At 35.2% G+C, this 15660-nt stretch overlaps 1 protein-coding gene across 1 annotated transcript in view; it reads left to right on the top strand.

The window, feature by feature from the left end:
* Positions 1 to 15549, top strand: part of MIER3 (MIER family member 3) — a 30334-nt gene extending 14785 nt beyond the window's left edge. Inside the window, exons 6-13 of the mRNA XM_024123255.1 lie at positions 919 to 1004; positions 1198 to 1270; positions 3021 to 3172; positions 5873 to 5954; positions 7301 to 7395; positions 11083 to 11210; positions 11294 to 11436; positions 11548 to 15549. Of these exons, the coding sequence (XP_023979023.1) occupies positions 919 to 1004; positions 1198 to 1270; positions 3021 to 3172; positions 5873 to 5954; positions 7301 to 7395; positions 11083 to 11210; positions 11294 to 11436; positions 11548 to 12005 (1217 nt within the window). The 3' untranslated portion in view covers positions 12006 to 15549. The remainder of the gene's footprint in view (positions 1 to 918; positions 1005 to 1197; positions 1271 to 3020; positions 3173 to 5872; positions 5955 to 7300; positions 7396 to 11082; positions 11211 to 11293; positions 11437 to 11547) is intronic.
* Positions 15550 to 15660: the final 111 nt, after the last annotated feature.

Genomic DNA, 15660 nt, shown 5'->3' with positions numbered 1-15660 from the left:
AGTAGCACTGATACTGTAGCTTGAGTACATTTTGTTACATTCAGTAGTTATGTCAGAATATCTGAGTGTTTTACTTAATTGAAATAAAATACTATTATAATTTGAAGAAGATTATAACCTTTTTTTATTGGGGGAGATGTAAACTAATATGCTCTTTAAAAACGAAGGCATTTGCTTGGTTTTGCAGGGCTGTTTTCTTTCCCAAGACTCACCTGTTGCTGTGGCAACCAATCTTAGTTCAGCCATGAAATTTTATAGACATTTTTTGGATTTCTTTTAAAAGACTCTGACTCTCCTGGTAAACTACCATCAGTTTGAAAACTACCATCAGTTGCTCCAAAAGTATTTTTTATTTTTAGTGATTTATTTAATCCTTTTCTTTTAGTTCTTGGTGTTATCCCTTAATGTATTATCAGTAATATTTAAAAGGTCTTCGAACTGAAATAATTTCTTATATGCAATCTTGCTTATTTCTCAGGTATTTTTATGGTAGAAGAACTGTTCAGATAACAAGTTCTAATACACATACACATATGTGAGCAAAAAGATAATTTTCATGGACTCAATGTGCAGTTCTTTGTGTATGTCTCACTCTGGATTAATGTAATCAGTGTAATCTAGTGCTTTACCTTCTTTTTTTAAGGCGACCATAGTGGTTTTCCTCTTGCCTCTCTAAACTATATGACCATACACCAGATAATTATAAGGATACTATGTACTTTCTTCGTGTTTTCAGTGTCTTGTTTTGACTAGTTTCAAAATGTGAGAATAGTACAAGAGGTTTAGTATATTTGTGCTGATCTCATTTATTCAACAAATTTTTATCATAAGTAAAATATACAATATCAGGCACTCTTTCAAGTGCTACAAAAATAGACAACAAAACCCTTTTTTAAAATTTAACTTTCTTCTTTTAAGCAAATACTACGTGTGATGGAGATAAAGAATCAGAGGTTGAAGATGTTGAAACAGACAGTGGTAACTCACCTGAAGATTTGAGGAAGGTATGTTAAGTTACCATCATAATTTAGTAGACTATTTGGATTAAAGTAGCTTTTAAAAACACTTCTGAAATAATTTATGATAATTTTGCGAGATAACTTTAGATTTGTAGTAACTGATTAATGAATTGGAACATTTTTTTCTTCAGTATTTATTCTTGTAATAAGTTGTTTTTACTTCTAAATTTTCCTGTAGGAAATAATGATTGGTTTACAATATCAAGCAGAGATTCCACCTTATCTTGGAGAGTATGCTGGTAATGAGAAAGGTAAGGAAGGCTTTTAATTTTGATAATATTTGGTAAGCCAAATTACTGCTCAGTATGTTTATTTAAATATCTGATTGTATGCTCATCCTGTGAGTATAAAGATAGATTTGGAGTAAGGGAAGAATTAGGCCTGACTTAGGAGTAATGTATCATGAGATTAATTAACCATGAGACTCAGAGAACTACCGCCCCCTTCCCCCCAACCCTGGCCCCTTACAGTGCTTCTTACTCAGTATGCTAAGCACCTGTTAAAATAATGGAGCTGCTCTTAAAGTGCAACTCTTTGGCCTACATCCCACTGCAGTGGAAGTTGGTAGCATCCTATCACCTGAGATAATGAGAACGTTAGGAATATAATCCTCTCGGGAAGAAACGCTTAAGGAAAAAAGAAGCTAGAAGAAATTCTCTTTCCCCAGCCCTGAAAGATAAGGTGGTAGAATGTAAAGATTCTGTTGCTTTTGTTATATAACCCTACTTAAGTGTAATCAGTTTTCCTCACATTTTTGGTAGATTCCAACTATAGCTGGTTCTGCAAATATGGAGGGGTGAGGTGGTGGGAAGTAAAAATCCAGGTACACTTTCCTAGCTGAACTTGGGAAACACGTAGATTTGGCCATGGGCAAAGTACATGCTCAGCAGCTGCTGGTCCTTAGATGAAACATAGCGGAGGTAATATTCTCTCAGTTCTATACCTTCAGAAAGGAATGTATACCTTCTCTATCTTTTGAGGGAATAAACTTAGACTATATTACCTATTTCAGTTTTGACCAAACTTTCTTTATGAAACTGGTTCCAGGAACTTACCTCAAAAGTCAGTCTTATTGCTTCACAGGCACACTTTATTTTTAACTTTCCTGCTCATTGGAAATAGAAATGCCTGCCTTATACAGTTGTGAATGTAAAGCACTTACCACGGTCTCTGCTGCATAGTGAGCTCTCAGTAAATTACTTTTATTCGCTATATTTAGTAGTTATTTTACAATTGAAGGATGGATTGCAGTTGAAGCAATGGGGTAAATACTTGGGCTATCTGTATGACTTTATTGTGTTAAGTAGAAACCTTCAGTATGGCAACAGTGTTTGCGTTAATAAAATACACAGTTTGTTTTAGTGTCATTTCGCTTATTAAATATCAGCTTCTCTAAGAGGTGGAAAGTTTACTTATCTTACTGTTTATCATTTTTTTCCATTTTTAATTAGTCTGCTTCCTTTTTAAAATAAAAATTTACCTTTTGGGAAGAAATCAGTAAAGGTAAAATATATCTTTCCTAGGTATTTCAGTATTGGCAGATATTTTGATTGTTATTTATTATTGTTTGTTTTAATTTGTTTGCAATTTTTAACCTGTAGACATTTTCATAGAGCCATTTAGGGAGTTTAAGAGAAAATTGCAATAAGGTTATTAAAGAATTTACACAGGTTATTTTTACCCTCTCATTAGAAGAATGTAAGACACCACTACCAGGTTTTATATTAGACTACTAGGCATAGAAAGCCTTCTAACTTGTTAGTAAATCCAATCACCAAAAAAGCTACTTGCTCTAGTGACTGGAATACTTGGATCTTAATAAAGTTTAAAAGAAAAAAAATTGTTTTAAACCTTTACTAATGAAAGACTCAGCTTGCCAGACAATCAAATTACTGATGTCCTCAAAGTTAGTTACTTGTATAGGAAGAGGAAAAACAGTTTTGTATACAACTTTAAGTGTGTTCACTACTTTTAATGTGTTGATGGGATTTTCTTTATCAGTGTATGAAAATGAAGACCAATTACTTTGGCGTCCTGGTGTGGTTTTGGAGAGCAAAGTTAAGGAGTACCTTGTTGAAACCTCATTAAGAACTGGAAACGAAAAAATAATGGATAGGATTTCTGCAGGAACACACACAAGGGACAATGAACAGGTATACATCAACTTTTGTTGAAACAGCAGCTAACTAATATAGTATCTTCTTGATTTTCTTATATTTGATTCAAATATTTCTTACATATGAACTGGCTATCTCTTTCTGATTTTTAAAACTTGGAAAATACTGGTTTAAGAAAAATCCCAAGACCTGATGATAACTGTTCTATTGTTTCATGTCTTCTTCTGGCCTTTTTTTCTGTATGCACACACATATATTTTACTTCACCTACCATGTTATATCCTTTTAATCACTTAGTCTTATTTTCTTTGCCATTGAGATTTCTTTAATACTTCATTCTTGATGTCTGTATGTTCCATTGTTTATTTAAACATTCTCTGTGGTCAGACTTTTAGATTTTATGTTAAAGTTATTTTTTGGATTATTCTTGAACTTTATTCAGGATATGATTAAAGTTTATGTCTATTAAGAGTATATAATTTTGCTTTAGGAGCATTCGTTAAATACTGTGTGCTTGTAGATGGAGTACGCTCCTGATGGTGTGTGGGTTAAGGGTGGAAGTATTGCCTATTAGGGTTTTTTCTCTCTGACGTTGTTTGCCCCTCTCATATACCTTTTCACTCTATCTCCAGCCTAGCTAATCCTAACTAATGAGTGCCTAGAGATAGGTGGACTCAAACTTGAATTTCCGAATAACACAGAGAAGTCAAACTAGCTGAACTTCAAAGTAGTTTTGTCAGCCGTCAAAAAGAAATCCCATTGGCTTTTTTCTACTGATGTTCCATTAAAACTATAAATTAATTTTGGAAGAATTAGTACCTTTGAAACATAAAACCTACTTCAAGAACATGTTCTGGGGCTTCCCTGGTGGCGCAGTGGTTGCGCGTCCGCCTGCCGATGCAGGGGAACCGGGTTCGCGCCCCGGTCTGGGAGGATCCCACGTGCTGCGGAGCGACTGGGCCCGTGAGCCATGGCCGCTGAGCCTGCGCGTCCGGAGCCTGTGCCCCGCAACGGGAGAGGCCACAACAGAGGAAGGCCCGCATGCACAAAAAAAAAAAAAAAAAAAAAAAAAAAAAAGAACATGTTCTGATTCTCTATGTATTTGACTTTTTTTAAATCACTCAAATGTTTTTGCTTGTTTAAATATCACATGCATCTAATTAATTCCTCATTATTTTTAAATACAGTAGTTAGCACTGTTGTAAATGGGATCACTATTATATTTGCATATTGTTGATATAGAGAAATATAAATTAAAAAATTTTTTTCTCAAGCTACTGAAACTATTTAATTTAGTATAATGATTTTTCAGTTGTTTCTCTTAGGTTTTCTAGTTTTAAAGTCATTACCGAATTATACGTTTGTTCCTTCCTTACCATTATTATATCTCTTATTCCTAGAATATGTCTTACCGCATTAGCCATAACTCTCAGAGACTTTTGGTAGTTACAGTGGTTTGAGGCCTGCTTTTGATGGAAGATAATACATGTAAGGGTTTTACATTAAGAATAATACCAAAAAAAAAAAAAAAAAGGGCTTCCCTGGTGGCGCAGTGGTTGCACGTCCACCTGCCGATGCAGGGAAACCGGGTTCGCGCCCCGGTCTGGGAGGATCCCACATGCCGCGGAGCGGCTGGGCCTGTGAGCCATGGCCGCTGAGCCTGCGCGTCCGGAGCCTGTGCTCCGCAACGGGAGAGGCCGCAACGGAGGGCCACAAAAAAAAAAAAAAAAAAAAAAAAAAAAAAGAATAATACCAGCCTTGGGACTTCCCTGGCAGTCCAGCGGTTAAGACTCCGCCTGCCAATGCAGGGGGACGGGTTCAATCCCTGGTGAGGGAACTAAGATCCCACATGCCACGGGGTGTGGCCAAAAATTTTAAAAAAAGAATAATACCAGCCTTGGTTTGATACAGGCTGTCTTTCTTACAGTAAGGTAGTATCCATCTACTTATAACCGTTACAGGTTTTGTCTTTTTAAAAATAGAAATGGGTACTGATTTATCTGAAGCTTTTTTAGCAGCTGTTGAGATTGTTTTTAATGATTGATTATTAATGTATTGATTATTAACCTATTGATGTATTAATAGGTTTACTAATATCCTTGCCTTTCTTGAAACTTACTTGGGAAGGTGGATTATTATTTAACTTTCAGTTGAGTTCTGTCTGCTGCTATTTAGTATATCATAATTCCAAACAGATTTAATGGGAAGAAATTCTAATTTAAAAAGAATGATATCTTCCATAGTAGATGGAAATAACTATAAACTCCAGTCACTAAAATATCCATCCTTCTATTCCAGGCCTGCTGCTATTCTCTTTTATTAAAACTCTAAAAGGCAGGCAGAAGGTGCTATCAAGAGAGAAGACCATAATTTTTTACTTTTCCCGACTAGAAATAGTCATCTAAAATAGGGATAGTCTCCCAGTTCAGAAGGCCTGGCAATTAAAAAAAAAGTGAGGAATGATACTGGTAGATGACTTCTGAGAGGTAGAATCAGAATGAACAGACTCTTCGGATACCAGAGTCAATCTACAGGATAGTTATGTAGATTAAATGTCTGGGCAAACATACGCTTCAAATGTCCTGAAATCAGAGAGCACCTCAGCTAGTATTTGTCAGGACTCTTACAATATACCTGTTTTTGTTTGTTTGTTTGTTTTTGGTTTTGTTTTTTTTTTTTTTTAAGTATGAACTTTTGGTAAGTTTTATTGAATAGTTTTTTTTCCCTTGCCCTAAGGCATTATATGAACTTCTCAAGTGTAACCATAATATAAAGGAAGCAATTGAAAGGTACTGCTGCAACGGAAAGGCCTCTCAAGGTAAGAAACACTTGGGATCAAGAGAGGGAAATGATAGGGGATGGTCATTTGGGGATCAGAATAAGCAAAGTATAAAGGATGGAGCAATCCTATAACACTTTTGTATAAGATCTATTTTCATCTTCATAGCAAATAATTTTTTCCTTTTCTTGCCCTCTATTTTTAGACGTACCAGAGATTGTTCAAATACAAATTAGTTACCCCCCTGTCACCTCCAGAACAAAGCAGACCCCAGAGATGACAATATATCCAAAGTAATTAATAAGAATGATTTTATGATTTCATTGGGGGAAAAAAGTTGTTTTTTCTTTTTCTTAAACCAGACAGGAAATGAAAAGGAGATTAAAGATTTTAAAAAAGAAACATGTATAATATATTCCATTCAATTTATTGCAAGAAGTGTATGTTTAGTAATCATGTAATAACATTTTTGTAGCGCTTAGGTTTTGGTTTGTGTGTGTCAAGGAAAATGGTTAACTTTAATTTCATTATTTTTGTCATTATATGAATCAATTGCATGCACCATAGCTTTCATTAAGTATATGTAGAGTGAAATAATGCTTACTAATATTATATAAATGACTTGGAAAAATATAAAAGCTGGAAACAATACATTTAAACTTGTAGGTGAGATAGTCTGTTGAAATGTTTCCTTGTAAAAGCTGCTTCTTTGAAAAAATTACTTTAAGCGCTCAAAAGTCTGAACAAAGTTTTCACCTTTGTGGTGGGCTACTCTTAATGGCTTTGGGGACCTGGTCCCCATTGTGAGTGAGGCACTTCAGGTCTCCTCTGCCCCACGTAGATTTGATTCATCAACATTGACATCTGCCAGGAAGTTGAATGGGATTTAGTCTTTTGAGAGCATGGGCTGTTTTTTATTCCCTTTATATTCCTACAGTATAGCACTCTGCAAACTGACTCTAAATAAATATGTGTTGATTATTTATGGTCTCCAATTAAAGAGCTTACGGTTTTGACATAAGACCAAAGTAAGGCTTTTTTTTCTATAAAGAAAATAACCTTTTTTTCCCCTAATTAAAAAAAATGCTCATTGCTTAAAAAAATCAGAAAAACAGTGTGCATGAATTATAGAAAAAAATATAAAATTCTTGTCTCATCATGCAGAGGGCAAAAAACAGTTGTTTATATTTTGGTATTCTAGATTTTTTTAGTTAAGATTACTAACTAAAATCTCCACATAAAGAACTTGTGTGTGTGTGTGTGTGTGTGTGTGTGTGTGTAGAAGTTTATAGCCTTTTTATTAGGAAAACATACTGAAAGTAAATCAGTCATTTATATATATAAGAGTTTTGAGGCCAATTTATTTTGTTTTAAAATTTCTTTAGAAGGAATGACTGCATGGACAGAAGAAGAATGCCGGAGCTTTGAACATGCACTCATGCTTTTTGGAAAAGATTTTCATCTTATACAGAAGAATAAGGTAAGTTAGGCAAATTAATATAGAGAAATTGCTTAGTAATTACAATGAATATAAGCAACTAATTTATGAGCCTCTTGGGTACGGAATAAAAGCTATAACTTGTTAATGCTCCCCTGCTATTAACATTTCTGTTACTTTCTAATCAATTTTTCTGTAAACCCAAAACTGCTCTGAAATATAAAATCTAGTTTAAAAAGCAATAGGTGGGGCTTCCCTGGTGGTGCAGTGGTTAAGAATCCGCCTGCCAACGCAGGGGACATGGGTTCGAGCCCTGGTCCGGGAAGATACCACAAGAGCAGCTAAGCCCGTGCGCCACAACTACTGAGCCTGCGCTCTAGAGCCCGTGCGCCACAACTGCTGAGCCCATGTGCCACAACTGCCGAAGCCTGCGCACCTACAGCCCATGCTCCACAAGAGAAGCCACTGCAATGAGAAGTCTGCGCACCGCAAGGAAGAGTAGCTCCCGCTCACCGCAACTAGAGAAAGCTTGCATGCAGCAACGAAGACCCAATGCAGCCAAAAACAAATAAATATAATAAATAAATTAAAAATTAAAAAAAGCAATAGGCATAGAATATTGACCTATCCACCTAAATATTTTAGAATCCTATGTTCCTTAGGACAAAAAGAAAGAATAAACGAAGCATATTTTAATGAGATTTAATTATCCCAAACTGTTAGAATATACACACACTTTTTAATAATAGACTTTATTTTTAGAGCAGTTTTAGGTTCACAGCAGAATTGAGAAGAAAGTATGGAGAGTTCCCATGTACTTCCTGCTCCCACCCACACACGGCTTCCCTGCACCAGCCTCCCCACCAGAGTGGTGCATTTGTTACAACTGGTAAATCTACTTTGCCATGTTTTTATCCCCCAATGTTCATAGTTTACAGTAGGTTCACTCTTTGTGTTGTTATAACGACACCTATCCACCATGGTAGTATCATACAGAATAGTTTCACTGATCAAAAAATCCCTTGTCATATAATTGGAATCGTACAGTATGTAGCCTTTGGAGATTGGCTTCTTGACTTAGTAATATGCATTTAAGGTTCCTCCATGTTTTTTTGTGGCTCATTTCTCTCTCTCTTTTTTTTAAAAAAAATATTTATTTATTTATTTGGCTATATTGGTCTTAGTTGCGGCACACGATATCTTTAGTTGCGGCATGTGAACTTCTAGTTGCAGCAGGTGGGATCTAGTTCCCTGACCAGGGACCGAACCTAGGCCCCCTGCATTGGGAGCATGGAGTCTTAGTGTGGCTCATTTCTTTTTATCACTGAATAATATTCCATTGTATGGATGTACCGATTTGTTTATCCATTCACCTTTCGGAGGACATCTTGGTTGCTTTCAAGTTTTGGCAGTCACGAGTAAAGCAGCTATAAGCATCAGTGTGCAGCGGTTTTTCTGGACATAAGTTTTCAACTCCTTTGGGTAAATACCAGTAAGTGTGATTGTTGGATGATATGGTAAGAGTGTGGATATTTTTTGTTGTTGTTGTTTTGGTTTTTCTTTTTTAACATCTTTATTGGAGTATAATGCTTTACAATGGTTTTTTGTTTTTTTTTCTTTTTCTTTAAGCAAGTATGGATAGTTTTGTAGGAAACCGCCAAACTGTCTTCCAAAGTGCCATTTTGTGCCATTTTGCACCATTTTGCATTCCTACCAGCAATGAATGAGAGAGTTCCTGTTGCTCCACATCCTTGCCAGTATCTGGTGGTGTCATTGTTTTGGATTTTGGCTATTCTAAAATGTGTAGTGGTATCTTGTTTTAATTTGCATTTCCCTGATGACATATGTGGGTCATTTTTTCATATGCTTATTCGCCATCTATATATCTTCTTCGGTGAGGTGCCTGTTAGGGTCTTTAGCACATTTTTTAATTGGGTGGTTTGTTTTCTTATTGTTGAATTGCAAGTGTTCTTTATATATTTTGGATAACAGTCCAAAAAAATATGTGTGATTTTTGAATATTTTCTCCCAGTCTTTGGCATGTCTTTTCATTCCCTTAACAGTGTCTTTTGCAGAGTAGAAGTTTTTAATTTTAATTAGTCCAACTTATCAATTTTTCTTTCACAGATTGTGCTTGTATTGTTGTTCCTAAAAAGTCATCACTATCCCCAATGTCATCTAGGTTTTCTCGTGTGTTATCTTCTAGGAGCTTTTATAGTTTTGTAGTGTACTTTTAGGTCTTATAATCCATTTTGAGTTTTTGTGAAAGGTGGATATAGATGTCCACTTGTTCTAGCGCTGTTTGTTGAAAAGATGATCCTTCCTTCATTGAATTGCCTTTGCTCCTTTGTCAAAGATTAGTTGACTATATTTGTGTGAGTCTGTTTCTGGGCTCTCTGTTGTGTTCCATTAACGTATTTGTTTATTTTTTTCACCAGTACCACACTATCTTGATTACGATAGCTTAATAGTAAGTCTTGAAGTTGGGTAGTATCTATCCTCCGACTTTGTTCTTCTCCTTCAATATTGTGTTGGCTATTCTGGGTCTTTTGCCTTTGAATATAAACTTTAGAATTAATTTGTCAGTATTTACAAAATAACTTGCTGGAATTTTTGTATGTATGAAAACCTATTGTTTCTCAAAGATGAGATTAAGTGTTTAATTTATTGAAAGATAAAACAGTTGCCCTTTTAAGTCAAAATAAAACCTCAGTTTTGCAATAACTTATGAAATATATCCATTTATTTCACAAATAATCTCTATCATTTACCAGATATTATTTTAAGCTCTAGAGATACATCAGTGAATAAGACAGGAAAGGTCTCTCTGTTCCCAAGAAGTCTGTATTCTTTTTGAAGACTTATGGCTAATGTGTTTATTGAAAGGTATACCTTATTTCTTGGTTTAAAAAGCTTGTTCCTATGTTATGATCTTATATCACAACATGCTCACTATTCAGGATAGAGATTCTGAAACTTCCTTATTGGGTACTGATTAAGCAGGGGAGAAAGTGTTTATTGGGTAAAGATACAGAATTTTGTCTGTACATCTGAACTCATACCTTTAGCTATATATAGTTAGAAGAGCCCTAGTCTGTATGTGGAGCCAAGTTGAACGAGGCTCAAATTTTTTTGTTGTTGTTGTTCTTACCAAACTCTGTTGGCGCTAAGAGCCAAATGCATGTTAAAGGAAAACAATTTGCCTTATCTGGCAATCATCTTAAATTCCAGATGCGGTAGAGTACTGATCCCTTTGCAAACGGTTCTTAATCTCTTTTGGGCCATGGAACCCTTTGATAATCTGATGAAGCTACACCCTTCTCCCCAGAAAAGTGTACCTGCATGAAATTTTGGGAATTAATAGATCCCAGTGAAGCTCATTCATGGATCCCTCAGGGGATCCCCTGCTACAGTCAGAATCACAGTGAAAGTTCAGTGAAGAAAAGTAAAGGATGTCAGTGTTTTAAGATTTTCAGTAAAGGTGTAAGATAATTTCTGGATATGCATTTGTTATTATTATTACATTCTGATTTAAATAAAAAGCCTTGGGCTTTTGAAGGCAGCCTCATTATTAAATAGTGTAAATGTAACGATAGTTCACTAATAAAAAGTTCAGAATTTCATAATTGGGAAGTTAGAAAATAAGACCTTTGGGTTGTAAAAAAAAATAGTTATTAAAAAATGCATAGAATATGTTGATTTTTTTAAAATGCAACTTTTTTTTGTTAGGTGAGAACTAGAACAGTTGCTGAATGTGTAGCATTCTACTATATGTGGAAGAAATCTGAACGTTATGATTACTTTGCTCAACAGACAAGATTTGGAAAGAAACGATATAACCATCACCCTGGAGTTACGTAAGTACTGTGGGATTGACTTCCGGGATTTTTGTTTTTAACTGTGATATGCAGTCATAAAATTATTGGGGTGTGTTTTTTAGGGACTATATGGATCGTTTGGTAGATGAAACAGAAGCTCTGGGTGGGACAGTAAATTCTTCAGCCTTAACATCTAACCGACCTGAGCCTGTTCCTGATCAACAGCTGAACATTCTCAACTCTTTCACTGCCAGTGACTTGACAGGTAACATGAGCATCTTTTTGCATTTTTTACCATAGCTTGGGGCAAACTTATATCCTCTTTGTGGCATGACGTCAGACCGCTTACTTAAACCATTTTCCGTCTCTTTTTTAGCTTTGACCAGCAGTGTAGCGACCGTGTGCGATCCAGCGGATGTGAGTTGTTTGGATGATAGCTTTCCTCCACTGGGCAGCACGCCCCGTGGACAAGTCAATCATGTGCCTGTTGGAACAGAGGAGTTACTCACGCTGCCCAGCAACGGGGAAAGTGATTGTTTTAACTTATTTGAGACTGGATTTTATCACTCAGAGCTAAACCCCATGAACATGTGCAGTGAAGAGTCAGAAAGACCAGCAAAGAGATTGAAAATGGGCATTGCTGTTCCTGAATCCTTTATGAATGAGGTTTCTGCAAATAATTTGGGTGTGGACTTTGAAAATCACACACATCATATCACCAGTGCCAAAATGGCCGTGTCTGTGGCTGACTTTGGCAGTCTGTCTGCCAACGAGACCAATGGTTTCATCAGTGCCCACGCTCTGCATCAGCATGCCGCCCTTCATTCTGAGTGACATGAGTGAGGGGCCCAGAAACAGTGGGTGTGCAGTACCAGAACCAGGAAAGTATCAGGTTTGCTTAGTCTTTCACTGGAAGTTTGAACTTTTTTCACTATGACATCAGTGATGTCAGTATGTATAGAACTATATCTTGATTTATCAAGAGTATTTTCATTTTCAATCCATAAATGTGGAAATGAACTATGATCAGCAGAGTTGGGAACTAAGATTGAACTCTGTGGTGCAGCTTTAAGCTCTGCTTATCTCTTCCTCATCCCTAATACCTCTTCCCCACTCCCTTCTTTTTCTATTTTTTTCTGTTCCCCACTGCCCTCACTCCCAATTTTAAAACCTGTAGACAGAGGCCACCAGCTCAAAACCAGCACAGATGTTCTGAACTGAATGGAGTGGCTTCTATTCATGTAAATTCCTTTTGCCGTAATGGATGCAGTGGAATAACAATGTTTACAGGTACCGATCCTGATCCCTGCTCAATGTAGCATTTTTTGGTTTTATTTTCTTAATTAAATAAAAGCAGGGGTAGGTTTCTTTAAACTGCACAAACATGCAAGGATTTTTTTAAAAATTGAAACTTCTCTCATGTTGTTCAACTAGAGCACTTCAGTTTACAAAACAGCAAGTCCATCTTTATGGAAGCCAGCACGAGGAACTGCGTGCAAATTATGAAGACGCTTGCTTGGATCCTGTTTCAGAATTCTAGACCAGGGCTACCTTACACAGAATTGGTCATTTTACTGCCGGAAGATTTCTGTGTAACTTCATTTATTGGCTAAAAATTTGGCATTTGAAGGTGTGGTATTTAGATGGGGTTTTGTCCACCATTATCAAGATTGTAATCATAAAAATCATACCAGTCATTGATAATTTAGTTTATCCTGAGGCAGTTGACTTGCAGGGCACAGTCTACAAAGCCTAGGATGTTGCCACTCATTGGTTTACATTTTGGGACACCTCTTAAGTTTTTTTATAGCGGTGCAGTTCAAAGTGTTAATATTTAGGAGGGATTTCTAGATTTTAGACATAAAATGCAGTAGAACCTTGAAGTATATTTAAACTTTTCTGTTCAGCTTGAACAGTTACTGGCAAGAAAAATGTGAGTTCCTATCTGAAATAGAATGGTACGTTACCACTTTAAGTTTTAAAAAGTGATTGACGTTCAGTTGCATCTCAAACTCAGTTTTATTTTTATTCCAAACATTGTGAATGAGAAGCCATTGTCATAAACTTAGGCCATTTTTGCTGTATAGACATGCATCTTTAAGTTATAAGGTGAATTCAAACAATATGTAATGCAGTATTAGGATGTGATAAGCTTTGCTTTTATAGTTCAGTTAAAACACAGAATTTTACTTTTTTTTTTTTTTGCACTGTCAATTAAATTTTTCAATTTCTACTAGTTGTCTTGCTTTGCAGAAACTTAAATGTTTTGGCTACATTGCTGATATTCGTAAGTATAATTCGCTTCAAGGTTGTGCTGATGAATAGATAGAATGTAGTTACCTTAGTAGTGATGGAAAGGGAGGGTATTTATTATACAAACTGTGAACTGCAATGACATCCTTAGTTTTGGATGATGTGTATTCTTTTCTTTGCAGCATTTTAATGAAGATTGCTTTGAAGTGTTTACGCATTAGCACATTTACTATAAAAGTTAGTTTAGCACAGTGGACGAAAAGTAGTTAAATTAATAACTTAAAGTCAGTCTCTAATTTATACATCTAAAGTCTAGCGTTCCTGTATGCACACAGTAAATAATGGGTAGCCTGGGTTCTATGTTGCTTTCAGATATTTTTTTTCCAAGTTGTCAGCTTCTTATTGCTGTGGTGTTGTGCTAAACTTTGAACCTAATTTCTTTTGTTAAAAATGAATACACTTATAATTTAGTAAGATACTGGCCATAATCTTCCATTGTTACAACTTTAATTTTTACTCTGGGTTTACAGTGGCTGGTCTGTATAAAATAATTTACACAAAGATGACTGAATGCTAATACCAGTTGCACTTAAATGAACATGCCCATTCTCAGTAGCTGATGCAGTAATATATTCAGTTTATCTATGCATTGCTGGGATCTTGATATAAGATGGAAACAGTGTTTCTTATCTAAAGTTTTGATTATCAGCAAGTTGAATGGACACTTTAGTTATTTAAATAAAGATTTTTGACCAAAATCCAGAAATGATATGAGAGAAAAATAATTTCCAGCTAGTTTAATAGATTTTTAAACGCCAATCTGATTTTAGCCTCTTAGAGAGCGCTAACTAGCTGGTAACGTTTACTTTTAATTCCTTGTTAAAATGAGGCAATAATTTGCAAGATTTTTGTATATATATGTAAAGTCTTCATCTCTTTTTAGACCTAATTCAATATTTTCTGACTGCTTCCTCCATGTATAATACCATTTTTGTGCATGCTTGATGTGACATTCATAAATTGTACCACTATGACTTTATTCATGTAAAATAGCTATTTATTGAATTTCCTTTTAAATCTGGATTTACTGGGTTTTTTTCCTCTCCGTTTAAGCATCTTAACAGAGAATTTGTTACTGTTTATTAGAAGAATTGCGTTTGAGAGCATGAAAATAACTGATTTGCAGTCATACAAAGAAACAATAATGCCTTTATTATCAAGTGTTAAGCACAATTCTTATAACAAACTGTGATAAATTCTTTTTTCTTTTTCCTTTGCCATATTATTTTTGTATGAACAAACCAAAAATCCATGGTGAGCAGTTGCAGTGTTGGCTGATGTGTCTTTTATGTACAGGGGGTTTGAAGAGGACAGCGGATTCATTTAGAAGTGAAACTGGTGCTGTGATTATAGCAATACTTTACTTTTGTTAGTTGTACTCCACTTTTTCATGCTAGCTTTTTCAGTGTTTAGTTTTCCTCTTGTCATGGTCAACTGCTGAATTTACTTGAAGGATGTAGAATACTGTTTAAACAATACTAAAGTGTGTACAATTAGGTCAAAGAATTGTGCAATTGTTTCCTTTTTAATTTTTACAATTGAGGGTCATAATATTTGAGAATGTCAGATCTAATAGAGCATAGTGATACTATTTAATTTAACCAAAGTCTCTAGTGAATACTTCAACTTTGAATGTAAACCAACAAATAAACCTGACCACCAAGGAGATTGTTTGCCCAGAGTTTCAAAGCACATTGTCTACAAATGGAAATTGAAATAATTTATAAAAATATTGACATTACTATGTTTTTTAAAAAGTTCTTAATTTTTTCACTAAAAGGAGGAAACTATTAGTTTTATTGTTAAATATGGTAGATATTAAAACTCCTCTTAGATGACCAGTGATTCCAATTGTCCCAGTTTGAAATAAGTACGCTGTGAGTATGAGATTGATTAGTGACAATCAGAACAAGTTTTAGTATCAGATGTTCAAGAGGAAGTTGCTATTGTTGCATTGATTTTAATATTTGTACATAAACACTGATTTTTTTGAGCATTATTTTGTATTTGTTGTACTTTAATACCTGGTGTACAGTTCCAGAAATAAAAATCTGGAAATCTTTTTTTTTCTTGGTTCGTGTGAGTATTTGCCACAAATAGATTTTTATTTAATAATTCTTAAGCTATAACACATGGGTAGATATTTAACCACTGTTAAGTTGGTTTTAGATGTAGT

Source organism: Physeter macrocephalus, chromosome 8 (genome assembly GCF_002837175.3).
Source record: "Physeter macrocephalus isolate SW-GA chromosome 8, ASM283717v5, whole genome shotgun sequence".
NCBI classification, from domain to species: domain Eukaryota; kingdom Metazoa; phylum Chordata; class Mammalia; order Artiodactyla; family Physeteridae; genus Physeter; species Physeter macrocephalus.
Note: the sequence above shows the minus strand (reverse complement) of the source record. Positions and strands in the feature narration are given on the sequence as shown.